The following is a 13,009-nucleotide window of genomic DNA, read 5'->3' as shown; positions in this document are numbered from 1 at the left end:
TAAAGAGTCTTTTTCAGTTAGAAAGTGGCACCAACCACATAAGATGTATTCCTAGACAATAGCATATATAAGCCTTTTCTGCACTCCTGGATTGTTTCCATCAGTGTATTTTAATAGTCTAAGTTATTTAGTGCAAGGAAGAACTTCATTTTTTCTATGGCACTCCTTGCCCATTAGATTTCAGTTTGTTATTAAAACCAAGCAGCTGTTTATATATGCATTACGAGAAATGGCTTTAAGTTGGTCCTTTCTTAATCTCTGGAAAGGAGTGGATGTGTGAAAGAAGGCATATGAGAACTGGTGTTTTCTTTACAAAGTATGTGTTTTTTGTAAATGTTCCAATGGTTTCCAGACAACATGCTAAAATCTTTCTGACCTTGTAGACCATTCCAATCCCTTTTCAGCTACAACTGTTCTGGTTGCATGAGTATCTACTTTACTTAGCTTGCTGGTGGAGCTCTCTAACTGGAAAGGCCTCAGATTTAAACTTGATGCCTTTCAGAGATAACATATGGATTCTACACTGAATGACAGTGTTTCAAATTACTGAAGATAAATCAAATGTAAACAAATTAGCTTAATTTGATTTCCCTTCTGTATAAATTTGGAATTCCTTTTACATGTAGTGGCAGAAATTCACAAGTAAAAGGGTAACATGTAAACAAGCCATAAACTTGGGGAAATGCCGTTCTTATTTTTTTCTGTGGGGTAAAACACAAAAAACTACCATTTTCATTGTGTTTTAAAGGCATAAAATATTTACTGCAGAAGCTGATGGTTCAGCTGATGGGCTGCCAAATAGATATGGATTCATCTGAAGAGGAAGAACATTCTAAAATTTCTTCAAACAGAATACGTTACTCTGTGGCATCTCTTACTGATTGGTATAGGAATGTAACAAAGGTAAGTTTCAGAATTACCAGTCTGTACAGCATAACTGTTTTCTAGATTCAGAACTACCTGTGAAATTCTCCCTATTCCACTCTTACTGACCAAATAGCTTTCTTTGTGGTAGGGTTTTTTACGATGCACAAAGACAAACACTGCCCTAAGTAGATATGTCTGACATCTCTTTAGAGAACGATGTCATAGTTTAGTCCGGGAAGCAAGCAGAATTAATTTAGAACACTGAGTGTTGCTTGGGTCAGAAACTTAAGAGCAACTGATGTGTCGAAGTATCTATAGCACTTTTATGTTTGTATGCAACTGGTAAGCAAGTAATGTTCTTTTTGGACAGCACAGTGGTGCCTCGACTTACGACCTTAATCCATTCCAGAAGATAGGTGTAACTCGAAATGGTCGTAAGTTGAAGCACCATTTCCCATAGGAATGCCATTAATCCGTTCTGGCCGAAGGAAAAAAATCACACACACAAAAAATCACTGCAAGACTCACTGGAAATGCGATTAACCCTTTTCAGGCGAAGGGGTGGGGGGGAGAGAAAAGCAATCAAGTGTGCAAGACCCATTGGATATGCACAGAAATCAAACGGAGCAGATCGGAAATGCGCAGAGAACAAAGAGGACAGGTCGGAAATGGAAAGAAAATAAAGAAAAATGCATGCAGGACCCATCGGAAATGGGAAAAAACCCAAAAAGCAACAAACCCCCAAGACCCATTGAAAATGGGGGAAAACACTCCAAAAAGCAACAAAACTCTCCAAGACCCTTTGGAAAGGGGGGGAGCCCAAAACCAAACAAACCCCCCAAGACCCATCAGAAATGGCAAACCCCCAAAGCAACCAAACCACCCAAGACCCATCAGGAATGGGGGGAACCAAAAAATGAACAAACCCCGTAAGACCCATCGGAAATAGGGAAAAAAATAAAAAATAAATAAGCCCCTCAAGACCCATCACAGCACAGAAACATAACCCTTCCAGCTCAAAACCACGCTGTAAAAACACCCAGAACAGTTTTTAAAAAGCAGAAAACAGCACCTTACCTTACAAGGCAGCCTGAAGCCTCCCTGCAGACATGCAGACACACTCTCAGAAGCAGAAGGTGGCAGTCCCAAGCCTCCTCTGATCACACACTCTCTTAAGTGCAGGGGCAAAATAGCTAAAAAGAAGCAGCCTTGTCGCCACCTACAGTTAGAAATTTGAATTTCCCGCCTTTTTCCCCTGCCCTTTTCTGTTTGTAAGTGGAAGCTCCGGTCGCAAGTAGAAACAAAATTTTGTGGCCAGAGCTGGTTGTAACTCGAAATGGTCGTAAGTAGAGACGTTTGTAAGTCGAAGCACCACTGTACGTTTAGAGGAAATCTCCTCTTACGTTATATATTTTTGCCATTTTAGAAAGAACAATAAATAAATAAAATCAGAATTTTAACAGATAGTAGTATAGTTGTGCTTGTGCTAATAATGCGTAGATAGTAGTCACTGTTCTCACTTATAAACATCTAATAGCTTATTTTAAAAAAGAAAAAAAATAAGTTTTATTGTAGAATAAAGGAGAATCAAAGGATTGCAGCAGGAAAGAGTTGCTGTAGAGAGAGAGAAAGAGAGACCAAAATACCTCTCCACCTGCAACAAATTATTTGTTGGACAGAGGAATTTGGTCAGAAGGGTGTTTATTTTTTGTTTTTGTTTTTAGTCAACCAGTAACTTTCCTGTGATCTTTGCCTTCTTTATTGAATCTACTAGTTGTAGGCTGGTAGGGTAGAAAGTGGATTGCAGGACAACATAGTAAAGGGCCACACTGTCTTGGAGCCCTGACCCTTCTTTATCAATATAGGTGCTTTTTTGTGAAGTTAGTTGACTCTACCAGTGGTACAGAAACCCTCCCTCTTACTGTGCTCTTCCCTCCTTTCATACTTCTGGTGAGTTTCCATATAGAAATCTAAGGAAATGATTTCTTGTGTTTCTTGGGCTGCAAATAAGTCTTTCTTATGCTGCAAGAAGTCTTCTAGAATGAAAATTATGTTCTCAGGCTTAGCGAAATCTGGAGTTGGTATTGCAGAAAAGGTTTTGGTTTGTTGTACCAGTTTTGCATGTTATCCATTTGTAATGTTTATATCTTGTCCTTCATCCATGAAGGGAACTCAACTTGGTCTCCTGTTTAAACACTTGTCCCTGTTTGCCTTCAGCAAGATGCACCCATGCTCTGTAGTAGTGGCTGATATCCAGTGGTAAGTGGCAGCTAGGGTAGGCCCATTGAATCAGTGGGAGTTTGGTGAGTCAGCTCCTCCTTAAGTCCCCTTGATTCAGTTGGCTTATTCTGGTTGTGATTTTCTACTGGATTTCAGCCAATATGCTAATTTTTCTCTTTCCCCAATCTGTTTCAACTTATTCACTATTTGAAGAAGATGGATACTGGAAGTCCATGCAAAAAAAGAATATTCTCATCTCGACACTGGGAGTCTCCTCCAGTTGTGGTTATTTTCAAGGATATAGAAAGTTTTGCACCCAAGGTTCTGCAGGACTTCATAGTTATCAGCAGGTAATATGATGGGGGCTGATTTCTTTCTTGGTTCCTCTCCTGGGAAATTAATTAATAATCGTGATTCATGTTTTAATTTTCGTCAGTGTTTCCTAATAAGTACAGATGGAGGCTGGAATTACTCTGTTTTGTTTATGAAGGTTGAATTGGAGACAGGGATGACACTTGTTGCAAAAACAGATGTACACTCCAATCCTGAAAATGTTTTCTCAAAAAGGAAGCTGCTGAAGCAGTCCTGTGCATACTTAGTTTAATTGTCATTGAACTCTGAAACTTTTTTCTAAGCAGACCTGCATATATGCTGGGAGTTCAGTAGTTCACTAAGATTTAGTCCACAGTAAGTATTTGTAGGCCTGCAACCAAAATATATTTAAAGAATGAACAGAAACAGAAAAAAATATATACAGTATTGGATTTCTGAACAACTGCTAACTTGACTTAAAGTGACAGTTGACTGAGAAGTGGTGTAAAAATCAAGGAATAACTGAAGGATTTGTGTATGATTGCACAGTTTTAAAGTTTCTTCTGCTTTGTTGATGCGGGATAAAATGTTGGCGCGGGTGATACATCTGTTTTAAATGTAGCTGTCAATGCATTTTATACAAAGTTATGCACATCGTAGCAGCTTCCGTAAAGAGGAAGAATATAAGGCCATCTGTATATTGAGCTTCCATTAGGTTGTATATCCTCTGTGATTCCATACAAATAAAAAATGGATACTGGGCACCGAATTTAACATCCTAAGGCTGTGAGAATGGAAGTGTGACAGTTATTGGCTGAAATTTCAGAAGCCAGAAGGTTGCTAATCAGCATTTCTAGAAGTTAGAGTAGGAAGGAAATTAATGGAGTTCATTGTCCTTCAAAGAAATTTAATCATCAATGCCATGACAAAATTCAGATAAATTATGCAGATAAGAAAGTGTATAAGAGTTATCGGCTTTTGCATGATATGCCTGATTTATGTAGTAATCAGAATATTCAATTTTTCTTATTGAACCTTTGTTGGACACAGCGTTTCCTGCTACTATTGCTTTTTCAATCATTTTCATCATAACTTTAATTCAGGAGTTTTTTCAGAAAGCAAAATAAAACTTAATCATTTAATGTATTCGCGAAGGCTTTCACGGCCGGGATCGAATGTTTGTTGTGGGTTTTTCGGCCAAAGAGCCCGAAAAATCCACAACAACCATTAATCATTTAAAAATATGTATTCATGCAGTTCAAATAAGGTGATTTGACTAAAATAGCAGACCAGTAGGTACAACCACAACACAAGGAACTGGTGCATCCAAAGAAATCCAAATGAGAGTGACTTGTTTTTCAATAAGTACAAACCATCCAGTTAAAGCAAAGATTAGATGTTTTCAATAATGCCCTTGTTCTTACGACTACAAAAAGTGCTTATAAAGTGTGTGCTGCTTTTAATTTTATCTGGTTTGAGTTATATGAGTCTTAAAATACAATGACCAGGAAGATTTAGAATATGTTTAATTTATGAAGATGTTCTTTCTTTGGGTTCTAAAGAAAGAATTGTGGCAGTTGCTTGCTACATTTCCTCATTAGTCTTAATCTGTTATGTTGATAGGTTCTTTTGGCTAAGGGAAATGGTAGAAAATGTGTTAGCATGTTGCTGTTTTACACTAATTTGTTTTGTCCTCCCCCCCCCCCCCCCGTCTCCTATTTATTTAAGTCACTGTATACATGAATTTCCACTGGTACTGATTTTTGGAATTGCCACCTCCCCGATGATCATTCACAAGTTACTTCCTCATTCAGTTTCCTCTTTGCTTTGCATAGAGCTCTTCCAGTCTCTTTCTTGCAAAGATCACTTGACTAAAGTAATTGACAAGGTAATTTATTTTATTTATATTGGGTAAAGAAATATTTTATTAGACCATAGAGCTAAAAATTTAAGCAACAACACCTATTAGTTTGTGAAACATCAGCCTCTTTACATAAGCCTTTTATAGACTGGGAACATTTTCTTGATCTCTGAAGGCACACCAGTGGCTTCAGAGTCCAATTGGCAATATGCATGCACATCGACAGTCATTTCAGTCAAGATCAGTGCATGAAATTACTGTAGGATCAGTATATATGAAATGCTAATAAGGTGGATGTTTGGGAATTACAGTTAACTCCTGGCAGTATAAAATGCATTTTGACATTATGTAATAATTTATAATAATGTGTTAATAACTTATTGTACTTTTGATTGTTTTAATAGAAAGCAAGGGTGTTTAGATAAATATTTTGTCTGCCTTTTGAAGAGATGGTTTGACAGCATGCTTTGACTGGGTGGGTGAAATCATTGTTTGCTTAACATACTTTTTCTGAACCCAGCGGGACTTAAAATTCTTCCTTTTTGGTTTAAGTGGACCATCTTGAGACCTTAGGATGGGGCAAACTAGATAGTCAAATAAATTACACATTTCCCATTAAAATACTTATGTCTTCAAAGTTATATAATGTTTGTTTGCTATTCTTCATGGTTTTCTTTTTTGGTTAAAGAACTGTTTGTCTTAAATAAATAATTTCTCCATGGATTTGTGTATCATTGCATGACTCTTTGCAATGCAAAGAGTTCTAGGATATATTCCAGGACTCCTGATTCTGTCCAAAAGTGGTAGATATGCAGGTTTACTTCCTAAGGAAAAAAAAAGTGTTTATTTTTCTTTTCTTCAGCTAATTCTGACAAGCCAGTTTCCATTCAAACTTAGTGAGAAAGTTCTGCAAGTGCTAATAAACATATTCTTGTACCACGATTTCTCAGTCCACAACTTCATCAAGGGATTTCAGGTAAGAGATTCCAAACCTGAAGTATTCCTGCTTATAAAAAAGATTTCCTGGCACTTAAAAAAAACAGCATGGGAAGAAAAGGATAAACAGAAGTGTTTTCTCTGACATCTTGTTGTTTGTGTGCCACAAATTCACTTTTTGTGCACTCAGTTTTATGAAGCCTTACCCATAGTCACAAATAGGAGGTAGAAGAGTAAATTTATGTTATTGAAGTGGGTGTCTTGAATAAGAGAGGATGACGTGGTTTAGTAAGGAAAATTATTATTAGCCACTCTGCAGAGGTAGAAGGGAAAATGGCCTTTCTGCCCTTCTTTCTTTTGGTGGATAGGCAGGGTGTTCCTGTAGTCAGTATGATGGAAATATGTAAAGGTCATCTTTGATGACAGCAGCAACTTTCCCGGTGGGGGGGGGGATCCTTCATTCAGCAGTTGTGTATTTGTCCACTGCCAGCTGCTGCAACCCTAGTGTCCACCATAGTCTTTTTGCAACAAAAGATCAAAGTGGGAGGTGCTGCTGCCCCATCACTGTACTATAATAACGAAAAGGAAGGGCAAGATGGCACATTCCCTCTTCACTGTGCCATGACCGCTTAACAAATCACTTCAGTGATCAAAGCTATGAATTATGTTAACAGCACTGTAAGCTTACATTTCGGGGAAAAAATCCTAAATTTTGGCACAAATGTCAGGCCCACAAAAATAAGAGGAATTGTACAAATAGCCATTTCTGGGGTGGTTCATCATCAGATGCCACCTATGGCATGAGGAACAATGAAAGATGAATAAGCCACTCTAAATATATATTGGGAGGGATCTGTCCCCTCTGCCCTTTTTCCTGATGGAGGCTTTCTGTGGAAAGACATTCCCTAATTGGATCTCACCTAAGTTGAATTAAATAATAAAAAGTTAAAAAAAAGAAAGTAAAAATGAAGCAAAGAGCCAGTGGATAAAGTGACAGCTTAACCATAGGCCTAAACAAACTTGGCTTCAAATTGTTGCTTGCACATGGAAGCTCACAGTGGGGATGGAACTGATAAAACCACTCCCTAAGTATTTAGCATAATGTGAAAACCCTATGAGGGTTGCCATAATTATTTGATGGCCCGTGACAACAAACAGAAATGAAGAAAGTATTTGTGTTTGTCTCTCATGCATTTAAAATGTCTCATTCATCTTAAACGGAGGCTGTTGGTCAGCACTTGCAGGTGACCTGCTCTCTTCTGTTGGTTCTCAACCTGGGTCTCCAGATGTTTTTGGACTAAAACTCTCAGAAGCATTCATCACTGTGCTGTCCAGGATTTCTGGGAGTTGTAGTCCAAGAACATCTGGGGACTCAAGGTTTGGAACCACTGAGTTAGATGAATGAAGAAGCTGCTACAGATTTCAGAGCCTCATACAAGTAATGGTGTTTTTGCACCTAGAACAGGTTTCTTGGATACAATTCCTAATTTGTTTGAGATTCATGCATGAGTCTTACAGTGCTGAAATTAAACAACGGCTTACATAGAAAAAGGAATGAAAGAATATTGAGAAACGTTTATGTGGTATGATAAATCTGTTAAACTTTAAAAATCTAGATCTATAGAGCAATCTTTCAACACAATTATACAAGAGATGAGATGATACGTATAGTATTTATCTTCAGTAACAATGCAATCTCTATATGTCATAGACTTGTAACTTATGTTTGTAGACAGTTATATACATATTATTAGGCTGGTTTAATATGTAACTGATCTTGTGTAATATTGAAAATGCACTTAGTAACATAAACATTGTGTCTTACATAAGCCTCATCATCAGCCAGTAAGATTCCAGAATTATTATACATTTCGATTATCTTCTTTTGATAGCTGTCTCTTCTGGAGCATTTTTATTCCAACCCACTCAGTGTGTTGTGCTGTGAACTGCAAGAAGCTAAGAAGAGAGTAAAAAATTTATCAGCTAGTCAGTGTGAAAATATTCGAAGACTGCCATCTTTTAGAAGGTAAAAAGCTGAAATATTCTACTGTACACAAGTTTGCCTTCAGTGGAAATCTTTCTATATTAGTTGTGTGTGAGAGACTGTATGTGAACTGTATAGTTCTGCATGATTTCATTGAAGACTGAGGCTACATGGGCACTGTGTAGAGTGGGCTAGCTAGTAAATACTGGGAGTTAAGAGACCTTTGGCCAAAAATGGCCAGAAGTAGAAATGAGATTTTTTTTTTCACGGACATACTGCAGTGGTGCCTTGATATACGAACTTAATTGTTTCCAGAAAATGGTCATAACTCGAAATGGTCATAAGTTGAAGCACCATTTTGCATAGGAATACATTGAAATGCAATTAATCCGTTCTGGCTGAAGAGGGGAAAAAACCCGAAAAGCAAACAAACCCTGCAAGACCCATTGGAAATGCAAATAAAATCACCAAAAAGCAAACAAACATTGCAAGACCCATCAGAAATGCAAAAAAAGAAAAGCATAAAGTAAAGAGACTGCAAGACCCATCGGAAATAAAAAAAAACCACCAAAAAACAAACAAAGACTGCAAGACCCATCACAACATAGAACCATAACCCCACCACCCAGCCCAAACCCACACTGCAAAACTCACCCACAACAGCTTTTAAAAAGTAGAAAGCAGCACTTTACCAGGCAGTCCGAAGCCTCCTCTGAACGCACACACTCTAACCATTGTGGTGAAAGAGCTACAAAGAAGCAGCCTCTTCGCTGACCAATGGTTAGTACATTTGAATTCCCCACCTTTTTCCCTGCCTTTTTTCTAGTTGTAACTTGATGCTCCGGCTGCAAGTCGAAGCAAAATTTTGCGGCTGGAGCTGGTCGTAACTCGAAATGGTTTTAAGTCGGGGCGGACGTAAGTCGAGGCACCACTATAATGTTTTCTAGAGTTAACAAACCAAACTGATGGTCCATGATATATGGGAGATTCTGCAAATTGTACTCTTGCCTGCCTTGAAAAAGCTCCAAAATGATAAGAACTTTGAACAGGCACTGTTTAAATAAATTCAAAGATTATATCTTGCTAGGCCATGTGTTCTGTAAAATTCTTGGTTTCCATTGTCCTGTTACAAAACAAAAATGGTTGGAACATGAAACACAGTTACACATGGCATTACTGATTTCAATGGTTCATGCTTCCTGAAGGATTCTGGAACTTGCTATACAAAGAAGTTACCTGCCAGATTCTGTGTGGTTCTTTTATCTCATAATGAAATCTTCTGAGCCATAGGAGGTAGAAACACAAAATTTTCACAGATACTAATAAATTCACAACTTAAAATAATTAGCTAAGTTATTTCTACATTGGCCATAGAGGCTGCAGCATGCTGAAAACTGTAGTCCTTTGATTGAAACATGAATTTTTCTCTGGATACTAATGATTTTTCCAAGTTAAACAACGATACAGTGGTGCCTCGCATAGCAATCGCTCCGTATAGTGATGAAATCGCTTAGCGATGCTGTTTTTGCGATCGCAAAAGTGATCGCTTTGCGATGGTCCCTATGGGGAAATTTCGCTTTGCGATGATCACAGGGAAGTGATCATCGCAAAGCCCCCATTTTTGGCCAGCTGATCGGCGGTTTCATAATGGCCGCCAACAAAATGGCCGCCTGCTGTTTTCAGGCACGGATTCCTCGCTTTAGAGGCACTGAAAATGGCGGCGCTGTGGAGGATCTTCGCTTAAAGGTGAGTTTTAAGCCCATAGGAACGCATTAATCACATTTTAATGCATTTCTATGCGCTTTTTATTTTCGCGTAGCGATGTTATCGCTTAGCAGCGATTTTTTCTGCACGAATTAACATCGCTAAGTGAGGCATCACTGTACATTGTATCTTAAGTGGCCAACTTGGAGGTTCTAGGTGCTTAAGTCCAAAGCAGAATCCCTTCCCACGGCAGTAGTACTTTTACCAGAATAACAGGACTTAAAACATGAAAATTTGCACAGAGGCTACTGATTACTTACTACTTAAGTAACTGGATAAGTTTGATTTCAACTGGCCTTGTTCAGTGGGGGATTGTGAGAGTCTAAAAAGCTTACATTTTTTTCTCCTACTTTGACTCCTTGGCTGAATACAGTGGTACCTCGACTTACAAACTTAATCCATATTGGACCAGTGTTCGTACATCAAAAAGTTCGTAAGTCGAGGCGAGATTTCTCATAGGAATGCATTAAAACCATTTAATCTGTTCAGGCTGTTTTTCGTTCATATGTCGAGGTGCTGTTCGTAGGTAGAGGAATTAGTTCCCATAGGAACTAATGCAGAGCAGGTTAATCTGTACTCTACCACTAGGGGGAGATTTTTTTCTTCTTCTTTTTTGGACCTAAGATGAACTTAGGTCAAAAAAGGGGCAGGAAATATGGTTTTTGTTTTTTGTTTATTTTTTGGTTTTTTTGTTTGTAAATCGAGGCTCCGTTCACAAGTCAAAGCAGCTTTTTGCGAACAGAGCCATTCGTGACTGAATCGTTTGCAAGTGGAGATGTTCGTAGGTTGAGGTACCACTGTACTGAGGTGGAGGGAGGAAAATTACTGCAGTGGTACCTCGCTAAATGACGACCCCGCTGTACGACGAATCCGCAGGATGGTGACTTTTGCGATCGCTATAGCAATTTGCAAAACAGTCGTTCCTATGGGGAAATTCCACTGGATGGAAGACAACGATTTTTCCGGCTCCACTAAATGGCTGCCCTGTGTTTTCCAGACCTATGCTTCGCATGGCAGCCATTTTAACAGCTGATTGGTGCTCAGAAAATGGCTTCCCTTATGGGCGATCTTTGCTGAACGACGAGGTAATTCCCCATTGGAACGCATTAAATGGGTTTCAATGCGTTCCAGTGGGGAATTGTTTTTTGCATGATGACAATTTCGCTTAACAGCGATTTTCCCGGAATGGATTATCGTCATCATGCGGGGCACCACTGTAGTGTGAAAAATAACATTGGGGCAAGCAAGGAAGAGGGATAGAGCAGTGTGGGTGAGGTGGGGTCATGGGTTCTAAACCCCTAGTACAAGTTAAATTACTACGGTGGAGAGAGAGGAAGAGACCACTGCAGAAGAAATGGGAGAGAGAACAGAGGGGGCTTCTAAATAGTGGGTTTTTAAAAAATATTCTGTACTATTTTTTATATCTTTATGATATTTATGTACTTCTTGCCTGCACTTATTAAACTACACTCTTAACAAGTAGGCCGATCATTCTGGGAAACTGCTTGCCTGCTATGTAAACCAGAATATTAAGTTCCAAAATATCATATTCAAGTGATTTCCTAAAGTACACTGCTTTAAAAAAATATTATATACTTTTCACATTTTGTTACTAATATCCTCTTCTCTTTTCTTCAGGTTTGTTGAAAGTCAAGTATCAAACAAGCAGACTGTACTGCTGACAGATGATGAAGGTTTGAAGGTAAAAACATCTAAAAGGATTAAAGCATCTAAAATATTAAGTGTTCCAGATATCTCTAAAATTTCTGTGCAGAGTAATATAATATTACAAATGAATTAAATTTCACTGTAGTCTGTCATATGGCATATTCAATAACAGCCTACCTCAGGAATTGGATATACGTCTATATTGCATTATTTATACAAGATGGTTTTGGACATTTTGTTTTCAAGTAAAAAGACTGCACAGAATCTGCCTGGTAACAGAAACTAGAATGATGTTCTAACTCTGGTTGCACCAGATTCTTAATTGCAGTGTTGTAAATGCAGCCACACTCATTTTGCACTTGAATACACTTGACTATGAAAGTTTTTTATTCATTGGTTGCTCAGTTTTAAGTTAAAATATTTGAGTGAATTAATATGTATATACTTTATTGGCACAAAGAGACAAAATAAAATCTTAAACCAATTCTCATAAAAAGACATTAATGCCTTCCTTGAAATCACATTGATGACAATAAGTTTTTATATGTTTTGCAGTCTGTAGTAAACGAACATAGGAAACACAGATGAAATAAAGTATTGGATAGGTGGAAACCTGATCACAAAAAGGGGCTTTCTCTTATCTTTCCCCTCAAGCCCACTCTGCCCTGAATAATCAATCTGGGGGTTTCCTAACCATGCATAACCAAATATAAGGGCAATGGCCAAGACTATAGTATTGCATGAACTGAACTCAATAGTTAGATACCATCCTCAGCTTTGATAACTATAGTAATTAGCAGCATAGTAGAGATATACTGCTCTCAAAGCAAAGACTGTGCTACCAGATCCTGTAGAGATAACATTTTCCTCTGGCCATCCTAATATGGTGGTGGGTCTCATCCACCTTTCTGTCATAACACATAGGAACTCTCTAGTTCATATTCTGCCTTGTATTGTTGTAAGGAAGAGGAATGGGAAGATAAGTACATAAGCCATCCCCACTCCTGCCTCCCCTGCATGGAGATAGGAATAAGAAAGTATCACTTTAAAAAGCCCTTGGAACCTCCCATCATAAAATTTTTTGTCAGAGAGCTGATTTCTCTCTAGGAACTGAATTTATTGGTTGGTATTCTTATAAAGAAATTATAACTTATTTGTAAGAATATTGTAACTGTCTACAAACAGTAACATTTACCGTATGTTTGTAGACAGTTATGTCCCAGTGAGGATAAGAGGTTGTCTTCCCTCACATTACCAAGGTACCACACAACTAGATAGAGTCTGTGTGATGCACTAGTGAGAGTGACAGATGTAGAGTAGGAATGCCAGGAACCCCTATGAATAATTAGGTATAATCATTCAGTCTAGAATGTTTCGGGGTTTCCTATAAGTATACA

At 38.2% G+C, this 13,009-nt stretch overlaps 1 protein-coding gene across 4 annotated transcripts in view; it reads left to right on the top strand.

Annotated features, from left to right (window-relative positions):
• Nucleotides 1–13,009, top strand: part of ORC3 (origin recognition complex subunit 3) — a 62,056-nt gene that overhangs the window by 17,451 nt on the left and 31,596 nt on the right. For all 4 annotated transcript variants that reach the window (XM_078380402.1, XM_072998929.2, XM_020790200.3 and 1 more), the window contains 6 exons: nt 749–903; nt 3,301–3,437; nt 5,128–5,287; nt 6,123–6,236; nt 8,089–8,222; nt 11,583–11,646. In XM_078380402.1, coding sequence (XP_078236528.1) covers nt 749–903; nt 3,301–3,437; nt 5,128–5,287; nt 6,123–6,236; nt 8,089–8,222; nt 11,583–11,646 — 764 coding nt within the window. The remainder of the gene's footprint in view (nt 1–748; nt 904–3,300; nt 3,438–5,127; nt 5,288–6,122; nt 6,237–8,088; nt 8,223–11,582; nt 11,647–13,009) is intronic.

This window comes from Pogona vitticeps, chromosome 1 (assembly GCF_051106095.1).
Source record: "Pogona vitticeps strain Pit_001003342236 chromosome 1, PviZW2.1, whole genome shotgun sequence".
NCBI lineage: Eukaryota > Metazoa > Chordata > Lepidosauria > Squamata > Agamidae > Pogona > Pogona vitticeps.
This window is presented reverse-complemented; position numbering and strand designations above follow the sequence as displayed.